Source organism: Medicago truncatula, chromosome 5 (assembly GCF_003473485.1).
Source record: "Medicago truncatula cultivar Jemalong A17 chromosome 5, MtrunA17r5.0-ANR, whole genome shotgun sequence".
Taxonomy (NCBI): domain Eukaryota; kingdom Viridiplantae; phylum Streptophyta; class Magnoliopsida; order Fabales; family Fabaceae; genus Medicago; species Medicago truncatula.
Window position 1 is genome coordinate 30337061 of NC_053046.1, and position 15037 is coordinate 30352097.

The following is a 15037-nucleotide window of genomic DNA, read 5'->3' on the forward strand; positions in this document are numbered from 1 at the left end:
AGAGACAACACAAAATACACCAAAATCTTCCTGAGTCATAGTTCTGTAAACCATTTGTTGTAACTCCGAAATATTGAAAATAGAACATCTAATCACTCCTCACAAGTCACAACCACCACGTTTCAAAAATCAAATTCTCACCCAACTCGAGAATGCCATTTTGATTCTTGATCAACCACAGCAGCTAAATTCAATCCTACTGAAAACTGGACAGAAAGCGCCATAACTCCAAGCAAGAGAAAATATGAGATTAAACCCTACACAGCCCATTGGGTCGACACACCAATCCGGAAATACCAAGGGGATACTCTTTGTATTCTCCAAACACCAAAGTCGTGGGATGACCTTTATTAGACCAAACATAGCTAAAAATTTGTTTCATTTCAATTCCAACAATGAAAAATTACATAAAGAATTGCAACATGTTCCCTTGGTATCATTAACACGAAGACAACAACAAATAATCTAGTCACACAAAGCTACCCTGGACGTGAAGAGAAGACCTTTTTATTCTTTGCACATAAAATAAACTCAAAAGTTAGGTGTGTAAATTCAAAACAAAAATACTTTTGAATACATTTTAACTAATGTGCGTTCAATACTATTAAGGTTGCAAATAGATTTAATCATTTGGTTCATCTTGTTCTTGACCAAAGGCAAAATTAATTAAACAGTAAGTTAAGGAAAAAACAAGCAGGCATACATATAACAAATCAAGACAAGTTAAACCCTTGAAACTCACCAACAAGTCAATGAAATGTGAAGTAACTTACATTGCAATTGCATAGTCGTCTGGTTCGGAGGTAATGGAATATGATACCGTCACTATTGGTCTCTTGCGGTAAGCAGAAGCAATGCAGGCAATGGTTATTCTAGGACAAAAAATGACAATAACTTCTTCGAGAAGCTTACAGTTGTTTATAAAGTGGAAAAGTGATTGGTCGTTGATATAGCAATGACGAGAGAGATCAACCTTGCGGAGTTTAAAAAGTGACAATGAAATAGCCTCTAAACCATCGAGTAAGTTACTGCGATAGTTGATCTTTACAGGATAACTAAGATCGAGTTCTTCGAGCAAAGGGAAGCAATCAGCAATAAGAAAGAGATGAGTGCTATTGAGGGTTTCAAGGTGGTAACAAGTGAGAGAGGTCAAAGTAGTAATGTTTTTGCTGAAAGCTCGCAAACCATCTGCGGGAAAGATATCTTGGTCGGAGAAATTGAGAGATGTGAGGTTCAAAGGGAAGCGAGAGATTTGAAAGAGAAGCGAGTCGAGGTCACCATAGTAGCACCTTAGGTCGAGAGAGTTGAGGTTGGAGAATCTAGGGAATAAGTCACAAAGGAAAGGTGGTGTTGGATCATATATAGTGAGAGAGAATTTGAGACAGTTGGAGATAGAGAGAAACTGCTTGGAGACGAGGGAGAGAGACTTGAAAGAGCAACGGTTATCGTCGTCGTCACCGTCTTTGAAGAGGAATTTGAAGATGCATTCCCAACACTCGTCAGGTAAATAAAGATCTGAAGTCATTGTTTTTATGGAAGAACTGAGAGATTGGAATTTTTTTTCAAATATTATTGAGGACGTATGTATGTGTTAGTTAAGTCCCGCCGTTGGTTCAGGCTGATTTGTGGGATTAGGTTAAACTCAGTCACTATGATTTAAATGAGATATGAAATTTAATTGATTTGGTTTTTTTTTTTTTTTTGGGCATAGAGGATTTCCATCATTTTGAATTTATGTTCAATTTACGTAATTTATTTATTTAACTAATTTCTTGATTTCCATCATTTTGAATTTACGTGATTTATTTACTTAAATAAATAATAATTTCTGATATGTATCTGTAGTGGACCTATTAGTTTAGTATGATTTGAATCGAGAAGGTTTGGGAAAAAAGGAAGGAGTATGTTGAAGAATAGAGAACATTGGGAGGATTATTTTTCTTCAAAATATAAAACTCTCCTCATTTAAGGAACTAAAAAATTGTATTGGAGGACGGTTTTTGGGAATTTGAGGAGTTTAAATGAATTCTTCAAATTTAATATATGTGTTGTTATAATATTTTTAAAATTACAAATACATTAATCATAAACATTAATTTATCACTCTCTAAAAAAATGTGAAAGATTTCTCAATTTTCTCCTACATTTGTGCCCCCGCCACCCGTCCCCAAAGTCCTTCCTTCCCCTCCCTCCCCTCCAAAACAAAAACTTAATGTTTTTAGGTAAGTGTAAATTAACAGTCTATATATATCTATATATATATATATATATATATATATATATATATATATATATATATATATATCTTTTGAAGATGCTAAACAAAATATATTAAGAAACCAACACAACTTCCTATAGCACAAGGTGTACTAAAGAAAGCTAAAGTATCCAAAATTTACAATAAGGCAAATCCAAAAGCTACCAAAAAGTAGCCAAGAAAAACAAAATTACATTACAACTCAAAACATAATAAAGGATTTACCCTCCAAACTGAATACTCAAAATCAAAAACAACATAATAAGATTTAAACCACCAAAATGCTTGTAGTTTAACCTTTTTCCAATAAAGATAGAAGTTGTTCGATTTGTTGTGAAAATATCTCATATTTCGGTCCTTCCAAATTGTAAAAAGAGGTGAAATCCAAATAATATTAAAAGTGAGACGTGACTTGTTGGAAATATCGACCTTATATGTAGAATTTTCTTAAGCCATAAAACATGATTGCAGCGATCATCAATCGCCACATTCAAACTAGTCAAGTGATTATAAGCACTTTTAACAGCTAGTCACCTGTTAGACACACCAACATGCAAAACCACAAACGGAAGTTGTTCCGTACACCCTTCCTCCCACGCAAACAGACTCATTCTCCACTTCCACGCCTCATCATTAACCTCTCAACCCAAAGAGAACATCTCCGCAACAATGGCACGATTAACAGCAAGATCAACCAATCTAGCAAATCTAACATCTAATGAAACACAATCCAACCAAGGATCCTTCAAGAACAACTTTTCTCCAACATCCTCCACGAAAAATTAAACTCATTCAGCTTCTTGACCCCCAAACCTCCATTCTCCCTATATAAACATAAAGTATCTCATTTTATCTAAGACAACTTCCTAACATCCTCACTTCCCCCAAAAAAAAATTACAAAAAATAGAGTCAAGGGTAGAAATGATACATGAGGGTGTTTGAAGAAGGAAAGAAAATAAACCTGAATGGAGTATCGCTTAAAGTTATTACTTTTAAATACATCCCTTAAAGGCTAAATTGCATTTTTGGTCCCTTAACTATTTAGGTAGTATCGCTTTGGTTCCTTAATTAAAATTCGATTTTTGGTCCCTTAATTTCTCTCTGTTACATATTTTGGTCATTTCCGTTAATTTTAATTCAAAAATGTTAGGTTTTCTTCATTTTCTTCTGGAATTTTTCTGGAATTCTTGTTGTTGAAGGTTAATGGAGATGATATGAAGATGAAAAAGAGGAGAACAAGAATTTTCATTAATTGTGTGTATATGATTATTTCTACATAATTTACACGGGTATATATAGTATATATTCGTAGGAGTGTAAAGAATATGATTGTATGCATCATTTAAAATATTTGGCATGACTTTGTGCGGCTTCATGCAAGTTTTCATTTTTGGTTATAGCTTTATGCGGCTTCGTGCGAGTGACATTATGTTTGTGGCTTTGTGCAACCTTCCTTTGTGGTCTATACAATATAATAATAATAATTTGGTCCCAAAAAAACGTATATATTAATAATTTTGCCCTCAGAAATTTGGTGCATGACACTCATTATCCAGTATCATAATAGCAACCTTGTCTCATTTGATCACATGTTCGGGGAGCAGCGACAAGGGTAAGGGTATATCACAAACGTTGGTTTTTTTTTAGTTTCTTGCTTGAGGGAATAGACTATTTAGTGGTTATATATATATGGTCACGTTTCTTTACTTGGATTCGAGAAAAAAGAGAGAATGTAAAACAAAAGTAAAATCAAAGTATATAACCAATGCAAAGAAGAAAATGATACTTTAAATTCATTAAAACAACCTTTCGGCTCTCAGAAAAATAGAAAGAAAAAAAACTAAACCAAATAAAAGAAATAACCTCTCGGCTCTCAGAAAAAGAAAAGAAAAAAAACTAGTAAGGAAAACTAGATAACTGGATCATACTTCAACTTCAACTACCTCATATCGAATCGTAGACATGTTGTTATCTTCTTTAACCGTGAAGGTTGCAGATTCCTGTTGGACTTGAATATTTCCATGTGCGGGCACAATGAGCTCCATCGAGTCGTTCATGATATTAATCTTTGCCTTGTATAATTTAAGGGTCGATCCTTTCTTGACGATATCAACTTGATTGTTTTGTGACTCGAAGCTTGATGGTGGCTGTTTCATCACCAACAAGGCACACATTTACTCTTCTCTGATTCTTGCGACATGTCTTCTTTGCATTTACCACTTTTACCAACAAAATTCACATCATTTAACTTTGGGCGTAGGTCTTCAACCTTTATCAGCACATTCCCACTCCCACCCATATCCAAGTTCCTGAGGAGTGTTGTACAAAAAAAGTCAGTGGAAATTATGTGTAAAATTACTAATTAATATATAGAAAGAAATAGAAAAAAGAATGATACTATTATACCTTGCAGTTGCAGATGATGGTTCACACTCCTTAGCATTGACTGGAGCATCAATAATCTAAAACCAAAATTAACAGTTCATTCATATTGAATATATAATGCAAGGCATTGGTATATATCAAATATAAAGAATCATAAGTCACATTTAAAAATTACAGAAAGTAAAGATTACCTTATCAGTGGTAATAGTCAATTCAGTTTTCTGCAAAGAAGCATCCTCCTTTTCTTTGTTAAAACCAGTACTCGCATTCTTGCAAGCATTTGAATCCCCCGAAGATTGTCCACACTGCTTAACAGTTTCAGGAGCAATGTTCTTCTTCGCTTTGGAACCAATAATCTAAAACCAAAATTACCAAGAAACTTCAACAATTCACGTATATTGATGAATATAGGCATTTTTGCATGGGAATGAATTAATGTAGGGCATTGGTATATCAAAAATAAAGAACCATAAATCACATTTAAAAATTACAGAAAGTAAAGATTACCCCATGAACAGGAACAGTCAATTCACTTTTCTGCAAAGAACCATCCTCCTCCTTTTCTATAGTCTCAGTCTTGTTAGCCCATGGACAGAAGAAAGGGTCTTCTTTCCTAACAAAATTAGTGAAACTTGAAGGAATCACAGTATCACGTTCATCACCAGTAGCTGCTGCATTCATATCAATGGAGTTACTTTCCGCCATGACAATGAGAGAAAATATTCTTGTTTATTGTGATTTTGTTATTTGTTTTGCAAGACTGGATACTATATGGAAGGACGAGCTGTATTTATAATAAGTGTTCTGCAATAAAAAAAATCAGTTGGGAAACGGTTATATGAGAGGATTAGGCAAAAACGGTTATTAAGATTTTGAGTTCGTTCTTAGCCAAATATATGACCTTTTTTTTTTAATAAAGAAATGTACGATTTATATTACCAAAAGAAAATAAATAAAAATAAATATTTCAAAAAACAAAAACAAAAATTATCTACAAAATATTAGGAAACTAAATGAGTCTCATTTCTCATCAACAAGGTGATGATCAATTTTTCTGCCCAATAAGACATTATCTTGCATGGTTATTACAATTGTTTTGGTTTTTAGTTAGAGAAAGTTTGAATCGTTAGGTTTCTAGAAATTTTATTTCTAGGTGTTGGTCTTCTAATGATTTATTAAACATTGGTTGAATAATATCTTAACCGATTTTGAAATATTCATCTTGTGATCAATGAATATTAGGCATCATATGATGAGTGTGTTGAATGATGGATATGATTTGATACCTTATGACTATTCACAAAACAAAAAGGTAGAATCATTGTAACCCTAAATACATGTCTTGAGACATATGGACTATGACTTGACCAAAGTAACTTTTATGGAATGTCTTTAATGAGAGGTTTGATGTCATTGTATGCCTATCCATCCAGGCTTGAGAAAGGAAAGGAAGATCATATCCTACACTCTTTCAACAAACACACTAAAGAGTATCAAATCGTGATTAAAAGGATGTCTTCAAGAAATAATTCTGTTTACCGCTTCTTATTTTTATATCCATCTTTTCACGTCTCTTATTACATGAATTTGATCATGTTGATTTTAATGCATGAAATACTTAAATCCCAGTAAACTACTTTTGATGAAATTTTTTAATATTCTGCGAAGGGTTGCGACTGAACCCTTTTTTTAAATAAAATAAAATAATGAAACATTATCGGATTATATGTTTCGGCACATTTTTCATTCATGCGTTAGATAATTTTCTGCCTACAAATTTTCCTATTATTATTCCTCAAAAAAAAAAAAAAAAATCTCATTATCATGTTTACTTTGAGTACTATAAAATTGGTTCAAAAAGCAAGTAAAAATGTACCAAAGTGAGAGAAAATACTATTGATAGTAAGCGGGTCGTATTTTGGATCTATTTGTAATATTCACTGGTTAGATGCACTAGAACATATATCACTCTCAATATGTATTAGTTGGAATTTACTCTCTTTTTTAAAATAAAAAAAAAATGTATTAGTTGGAATTAAAATGATTAATATTATATTATATGTGTTTTTTGAGCAATTGTTATTAAGTTTTGGGATTTCATTAGTTGAAGGGAATGTATACCACCATAGTGGATCATTCACGAATCTTGAAAAAAATATATATATTCCTTCTGATTTATGATTTATGATTTAACTTACCCAAAGGAAAATTAAATTATAAATTGTTCTTGAGACATGGTTTATAGCTAATGTGAAACAGTTAAAAATTCCTTCTGCCCACTGGTGTTGGAATGTTCGGTTGATGTTTTTGTCTAATATATACTCCATCCACATGAGTTCATGTTTCCGAATTTTTTTTTTTGACCCTAATGTAAAAAACAAAAAAAAAAACTTTATGAATATTGTTTACAAAAATAACCTACGTACTTTTTTTTTTTTTTTTTGTCTTTCAATGTCAAAACCGCCACTTTAAATAATGATAATGACAGTCTGACAAAACAGAACCTGCCATGATTTGACTTTTTAATTTATTTTTTAATTAAAATTTATACATGTGGCGTCCTCCTCACTTAAGTGAGGTGCCACGTGTGCGTTCAATTCGTCAAAATTGGTGTGGGGGTCAAAACTGCAAAAGGGGTTGGACTTAGGGGTTGGGGTCGTAATTGTTTTTTATAGGGGGCTAAAATCACAAGTTTGTGATACTTAGGGAACCAAAAGTGCTACTAAGCCTTTTTTTTATATTGAAATTAGATATCTGAATAATTGAACTCAAGTATATTTATGCCATCATTATCGATCCCCTAATCAACATGAATTAGTGAAGTTCTTATCGACTGTTACAACCTCGCTCATGTGTCACATCAGATCGAGTCATTAAAATTTAGTATTGGTTGATAATGCATGGTCTTCGATATGTTATCTTCCATATTGATTCTGGAATCAACAAAGGGGGCAAATCATCAAACTTGTTGAGATTTGATTGATACTAATCTCAACAAATGATTATTAAAATACATTCGTCGTCTGTGCATGTGATGGTATGACCTAATTATATGAAATTCAATCGTCGGTCACGACATTTAGATAAAGTGGAGGGAACTCGTATTCTAGATTTAGGTAAGAAAAATGATAGTAACTCCAAAGTCAATGTTGTTAGTGTAAAAATGATTACATATGTTTAGAAAATTGGAGATTCCTAAGTTTGGGACACTAAATCATACTACCTCAATTCATATTTAAGTACACTTAGTCATATCTTATTGTTGTAATGGTCACAATTGTGACATTGATTTTCATTTTAAATCATTTTGTCCTGATGAAAGACATTTACTTATATTTCTCTCGTGATTTTTACATCAAAGTGGAATACATGTTCTAGTAACTTATACAAGGTTATAATATGTGTTATCATTATGTGTGTTAAGATATTTCAAATACTACTGAAAAATGAATAAATTATTTATATTATAACTAATATTCATAAAATAATTAACTCTAATATTCTTTCATATCATCCAAAATTGTTATTCATCTATTAACTATTCCAAAATCCTCAACCTTATTTGAACAATCAAGTATATTTACGCCATCACTATCGATCCTCTGATCAACATGAGTTAGTGAAGTTTTTATCAACTGTTACAACCTCGCTCAAGTGTCACATCAGATCGAGTCAAATTAAAATTCAGTATTGGTTGATAATGCATAGTCTTCGATATGTTATCTCCCATATTGATTCTGATTCAATAAAGGGACATGTCATCAAACTTGTTGAGATTTGATTGATACTAATCTCAATAAATGATTATTAAAATACATTTGTCGTCTCCTGCATGCGATGGTATGACCTAATTATGTGGGATTCAATTGTCAGTCATGACATGTAGCTAAAGTGGAGGGGACTCGTATTCACACCTTCAACGTTGGCCCACACACTTATGGAATACAAAGGTAAATATCATATATCTCCAGGTACATGTAATGAGGTATAATATTACTCTGATAAGATCATCACTAACTTGAGTATTGAAGTATATATTTTTGCGGTTATTGTAAGTATGTGTTTCACTCTTCATCGTTGTATTTGCATATTCATTCTCTCCAACTTGTCTGATAAGATCTCACTTCTCAGACATGCATGTTGTATAATATCGTTGCAACAGTAACATCACTTACAAAAAGAACCATAAAAATAATGATAAAAAGATATAGAAACACAAAAAAAAATCTCTCCTAAAATCAACAACAATTCATATTTCATACTGTATTATAGTATATATCATTGCAGATACTGTAAGCATGAGTTTCGTTCTTCATTGTCGTACTTGTATTTAAAGATTCATTTATTCAAATTTGTCTGACATGATCGCACATCAGAAACATATAACGTGGTATATATCATTGTAACAGTAACTTCGCTTACAAAAACCAACCATAAAAATCAAGAAGAAACCTCTCCTAAAATCAACAATCCATACCAACAAACACTCACTACACACACATTCTTAACTTGAAATTGAAGCAAATCATCATCAATCAATCAATAACCTCATTCTAACCTTGACCCATAATAGGTCTATCTAAACAATTTCAAATTGACATTTCTTGTAAAAAAGATTGGTTAAGATATACATGAAACATGTGGGCCCAAGCCCATAAAAATAGCTTAGGATGATATCATCTTGTTAAGACAGGTAGGCAATGTCGAAAACCATTTTACAACACTTTCAAAAACATTTCATTCTCTTTCACTTCACACACACTTCACATTTTCCCCATTTCATTTCTTGATCTATATCTATCTTCATTCTCTTTGATTTTCATTTTTCATTTTCAATTTCTATTTATTTTCAATTTCATTTTCTCCCCCCAAAAATTTGAAAAACCTAGATCCAAATTTGAAACTCAGAATTTCAATTTTAGGGTTTTTATACGGTGAATTGTGAACGGTGGCTCCTTCATCGGAGGGAGTTGGCCGTGAAATGGAAGGTGGTGGTGGCAGTGGTGGTGGGAGGAGAGTTAGTTCAAGTCCAAGACCTTGTTGTGGCCGGCGTGTGGTGGCGAAGAAGAAGCAAGGTCGTGGTGGTGCCGGTGATGGGTTTATCAACAGTGTTAGGAAGCTTCAAAGACGTGAAATTTCTACCAAAAGTGTTCGTGGGTTTAGTATCACTGATGCTCAAGAACGATTCCGCAATATCCGTTTGCAGGTTCCTTTTCTCAATCTCAATTCTCTGTAAATTTATATTTTTTTTGAAAAAAAATCGTTTTTTTTAAATCTAAATCTATTATGGTTTTTTTTATATGCATGTGGAATTTTGATTAATATGTTATCGTTAATAATTGTCTGAAGATGGAACATTGTGTTTTTTATTTGATTTTTTTTATTAGGGTTTAATTGCTTGGTTTGGAGAGTTCATATCTATGTTGAAGTTTTGCTGGGTTGCCCTAGTAGAATTTGAATTGTGAATTTTTTTTTGCTTGAAGAGGGTTTTGTGTTTTGATTGTATGAGTAATGTTATTGGTTTATAGATTGATCTGTATATGATGCTCTTTTGTATGTTAAAGGACGAGTCGGCTACATTCTTATACCTTGATGATTTCGCGCGTGATTTTAAATTGCAATCTGTATTAATTTTGTAGGTCTTCGTGTCAGTGACATGGTTTCGTGCGCTATTTTATTATACCTTGATGATTTCGCGCGTGATTTTAAATTGCAATCTGTGATACTCCCTCCGGTCTTATATATAAGAAACAATTTACTTTTTTGATTCATTGAATAGTTGATGTATTTGGTCTATTTCTAGGCTAGGTACATCAATTGTTGAATGAATCTAAAAAGTTAACTTTTTCTTATAAATAGGACCGGAGGGAGTAATTTTTTAGGTCTTCGTGTCAGTGACATGGTTTCGCGCGCTATTTTATTATACCTTGATGATTTCGCGCGTGATTTTAAATGGCAATCTGTAATAATTTTTTAGGTCTTCGTGTCAGTGACATGGTTTCGTGCGCTATTTTAAATTGCATTCTGTAATAATTTTTCAGGTCTGTGTCAATGACAACAGTTATTGTGATCTTACTGGCTGCATTTTTTGTGTAAAATGTAAATATAATCTCAATGTGATTGCAATTTAAATGTTTGCTTTAGGAGTTCCACATTTGCACATGAGACTTTGGTAATAGAAAGCTTGTTTAATGTGGATCTGTAATTTAAATGTTTGCATTTTAATGTGGATCTGTAATTGCTTAGGTGTGAATTAGAGTTGCTGAGTTCGACTCAACCTAATCCCGTACTTTGATTTCTGCACCTGATCCCTCTGAAGGAAAGAAAAGAGGGTGAGATATTTTGTTCTAGCAGTCCAAATTCGAGAGCTGTAGGGTTTCATCTGGGAGAGGGTAATAGGAAGAAACATACTAGAAATAAAAAAGGAGATAAGAATTCGTTATGGAAGAGGGGAAGAGGAAACGACAAATTCGATAATTAATGTAAGGAAGAGGAAAATTATGGGTGGGAGTTTCCTGTTTCCGAAACGAGGGGATGAGAAAACGACAAATTCAATAATTAATGTAGGAAAACGGAAAATTGTGGGTGCGGGTTTCCCGTTTCCATAGATGGGAAGAGGGAAAACGTTGAAAATATTTAATTGATAGAATCAGTGTTGGAAATGGAAAGAGACATTTTGAATATAAAACGCCGACACTAGGCGTGTCTGACGTTCGTTAACACCACCACCCGTACAAATCAATATTTATTATCTTGTTCAATGTTATCGATGGCGGAAAGCCAAAGATCCGACATGCCGGCTGACATATGGCACCGTCATCCAAGTATGGTGCCATGGTGCTGCCATCCTCCACAAATTGACCAATATAATTTTCCAAAAATCCACCATGGCCGATATTTGACAACATTGATTTTGTTTTGTAGCATATTCATCGTAAGTGTAATCAATTCTGTTAAATAGCGGCTATCATGGGGCAGAATTGAACGAATTGTTATTGTTTCGTGATACACTGTTTGGTATAAAATACTGTCATATATTGACTATAGCAGCTCTATAGAATTGTTGCGTAGCAGAAATTGAAGAAATTGCTATTTTACGTTATCCGTGATTGACAATGTGTAATATGACATTTGAAACCGTGCTATTATGAGATCCGTACCTTGCTTTACTGTGCCCATTACCCCTACTTATGTCTGATTTATATTTTTACAGGAAGAATATGATACATATGATCCAAAAGGTCCTTCTTCCATCGTATTGCCATTTTTGAGAAAAAGGTCAAAAATTATTGAAATTGTAGCGGCTCAAGACATTGTTTTTGCCCTTGCACAATCTGGCGTGTGTGCAGCATTTAACCGAGGTAATACCACTGAAGCCTTGTTTTCGGCATTTTATGTTTTCTTTTTAATAAATTATGGTATTTTGTCATAATATTCTGTTCAATGATATTCTTGACACAAATGTAGATACATGATTTATGTTGCATGTTTCCATTGTTTGCTGCAGAGACCAATGAAAGGATCTGCTTCTTGAATATTAGTCCTGATGAAGTTATAAGAAGCTTGTTCTATAATAAAAATAACGACTCACTTATCACTGTTTCTGTCTATGCTTCCGATAGTTACAGTTCTTTGAAATGCAGAAGCACCAGGATTGAGTAAGCATATACCTCTATTATTTTATAACTCCTACCATCGTTTTCCAGGCTCAACAAAAAAAGAATCTGAAAGAGTTAAATAAGAGCAGTAGATAGAAAGAGTTGCCTGTCCAATTTTGTGCTGTCCTGTTCTATGCTAAATTATCTCTGTTTTCCAGATATATAAGGAGGGTTCAGCCAGATGCTGGATTTGCTCTTTTCGAATCTGAGTCTTTGAAGTGGCCAGGTTTTGTAGAGTTTGATGATGTAAATGGGAAAGTACTGACATACTCTGCACAGGATAGGTAAATATTTTAGTGTTCTAAAACATTTGTACGTGAATTTTATTATATTTAAAAAATTCTTGATGGTGGTACATTGACACTTCTCTCTTTTTTTTCTTCTTTCCCTCTAGCATATACAAGGTGTTTGACTTGAAAAACTATTCGATGTTATACTCTGTTGCTGATAAAAATGTACAAGAGATTAAGATCAGGTAATTTCATTTGTGTTTATGAATTCTATTTTCCAATATACAACGCTACCATGTAGTTGTGGTTTATGTTAATTCAATTTTTTTTAAAGATATCCCTTCACATGTTTTAATGCTTGATAGCTTTATCTTTATTTGTTTTGTCTAGTTTGTTTTTGGGGCCTTATACAACTTCGTTCTTGTTTATGATTTTTTTATCAGTCCGGGGATCATGTTGTTGATTTATACTAAAGCAAGCAGCCATGTCCCTCTAAAAATCCTCTCAATAGAAGATGGTACTGTTTTGAAGTCATTCAACCATCTTATTCATCGGAATAGCAAGGTGGACTTCATTGAGCAGTTCAATGAAAAGCTTCTTGTCAAGCAAGAAAATGAGAACCTCCAAATCCTTGATGTAAGTAATTTTCTCATTTTTACATGGATTATTATATACATTGTTCTCCATCCATATATCTTACTTTTAATTACCTTTAGGTACGGACTTTTGAGCTTACGGAAGTTAGCAAAACGGAATTTATGACGCCATCTGCATTTATTTTCCTGTATGAGAATCAATTGTTCCTGACCTTTCGAAATAGAACTGTGGCTGTGTGGAACTTCCGTGGAGAACTTGTAACTTCTTTCGAGGATCACCTTCTGTGGCATCCTGATTGTAACACAAACAACATATACATAACCAGTGACCAGGATCTCATCATATCATACTGCAAGGCTGATTCTGATGAGTCATTGTCTGAAGGAAATGGTATTTTTTTTCTTTTGTAACCCTCTGCACTGCTGCCCTATTTTTCTTTCCCAAGTATTTTTATTTTGTCTCTTCTTTTTTTCTTATGCACTTTGTCTCTTCTTATTTTGATCAATATTTATTTTTTTATAGGTGTTTGTTAGAATCTATGAAAATATCTTTAAAGTACTTTAGTTTATCTCATTGGATTAGTTTCTTACATACAATCAAGATACTCAAAATATAAGATGTTTTCAATATTATAACTGTTGTTTGAAATTGAACTGGAATGGTGATTTAGCTAATTGCTTCACATGTTGACCTGACAGAGATATAATTTTTCGATGTGTTCATGATCAATTTGTATCATTTGTTGTAAAGAAGCATGTATCAAATTACTCACAATTTCTGCTTTTTCATACAGCGGGATCCATCAATATCAGCAACATTTTAACCGGTAAGTGTCTTGCGAAGATAAGGGCAAGTAATAGCTTTCCCATTGCAAAGGAATGCAACTGCGGCGACGACTGTTCAACTGATGGTTGTAATTCAAGGAAGAGAAAGCAGGCCTCCTCCAGAATAAGGAACACAGTTAGAGAAGCCTTGGAAGACATTACTGCTCTTTTCTATGATGAAGATCGCAATGAGATCTATACAGGCAACAGGCATGGTCTGGTTCATGTGTGGTCTAACTGATGTATTGTTGAATTTGTTCTGACCTTGTGATTTCTTATTGGCTTGTCTCCTTGGTTGTTGTGATTTGTGATAGTCCTGTCCTCACCCCTCACCTGCTATGAGAGCTTCTGGGGGAACTGTAACTTTTATGTGATCTTGTACAATATTGTTTTGTCCTTGTCACTTGCAACTTAGGCATGTTCTGCATGTGGCAACAAACATGTATTAAGTTATACTGTGTTTTTTTTTTTTTTTGAGGGAAGTTATACTGTATGCTGGTAACTTACAATATGTATGTTTATGTTGTACAATAAATATGAGATGTTGGATAATGTTTGCGTCCCGGTTTTTTCTTTAACTTGTTACCTTTTGGTGGCATACAAAGTGATTTGTTTGTGCTTTCACATGGATTACTAGTGCAGTAGCGGCAAATGTGCGGCGGGTTAAAGGATCAAAGTAAGTCCCTGACCAGTGGTGTGATTATAGCTTTAAAATTTTCCTACCACTGGTACTTCAATCCTCCTTTGCTTTACATTTTATCCTAAAACTTTTTCTTATATTTCTTTACTCTCAGTTGCCAAGCCTTAATAAGTGCAAAACTTCCAAAATGAATTTGTTTTAAATTTGTTTTCAGTGTTGTTTACTTGAGAGTGCATTATTAGTTTAAATCAAGATTTAAATTTTTGTAAAAGGCATAGTGGTTACCATATGACATATCTGCCGTTTTTTTTGCCAAGACTGTGTTCTCGAATCAACTTATTTTGTATTTTTAAAAATTTATTGAAAAGTTTCATAAAACAATCTTTGAATTTTTTTTAAGATATTTCTTACTAAGCATGTGAATCATGTGCATGAGTCGCATATT

General features: G+C 33.3%; 2 protein-coding genes across 2 annotated transcripts; one reads left to right on the top strand and one right to left on the bottom strand.

The window, feature by feature from the left end:
* Positions 1-769: 769 nt before the first annotated feature.
* LOC120580676 (uncharacterized) lies at positions 770-1561 on the bottom strand (the record flags this gene model as incomplete). Its single annotated transcript, XM_039834718.1, has 1 exon — positions 770-1561. A coding segment is annotated over one exon (792 nt), but the record flags the coding sequence as incomplete, so codon positions are not given.
* Positions 1562-9364: 7803 nt separating this feature from the next.
* Positions 9365-14515, top strand: LOC11410874 (uncharacterized). Its single transcript, XM_003615427.4, has 8 exons — positions 9365-9849; positions 11857-12004; positions 12151-12301; positions 12460-12585; positions 12696-12776; positions 12975-13167; positions 13248-13518; positions 13922-14515. The coding sequence occupies exons 1-8, from the start codon at positions 9625-9627 to the stop codon at positions 14191-14193; spliced, it is 1467 nt and encodes a 488-aa protein (XP_003615475.1). The 5' UTR covers positions 9365-9624; the 3' UTR covers positions 14194-14515.
* The last annotated feature ends 522 nt before the right edge of the window (positions 14516-15037 follow it).

Bases quoted from the DNA above. Each gene is read 5' to 3' on its own strand.
- LOC11410874 (XM_003615427.4), top strand. From the start codon at position 9,625: ATGGAAGGTGGTGGTGGCAGTGGTGGTGGGAGGAGAGTTAGTTCAAGT. The intron at 12,005-12,150 runs GTAATACCACTG...TGTTTGCTGCAG, and splicing joins GTGTGCAGCATTTAACCGAG to AGACCAATGAAAGGATCTGC. The intron at 12,586-12,695 runs GTAAATATTTTA...CTTTCCCTCTAG, and splicing joins ACATACTCTGCACAGGATAG to CATATACAAGGTGTTTGACT.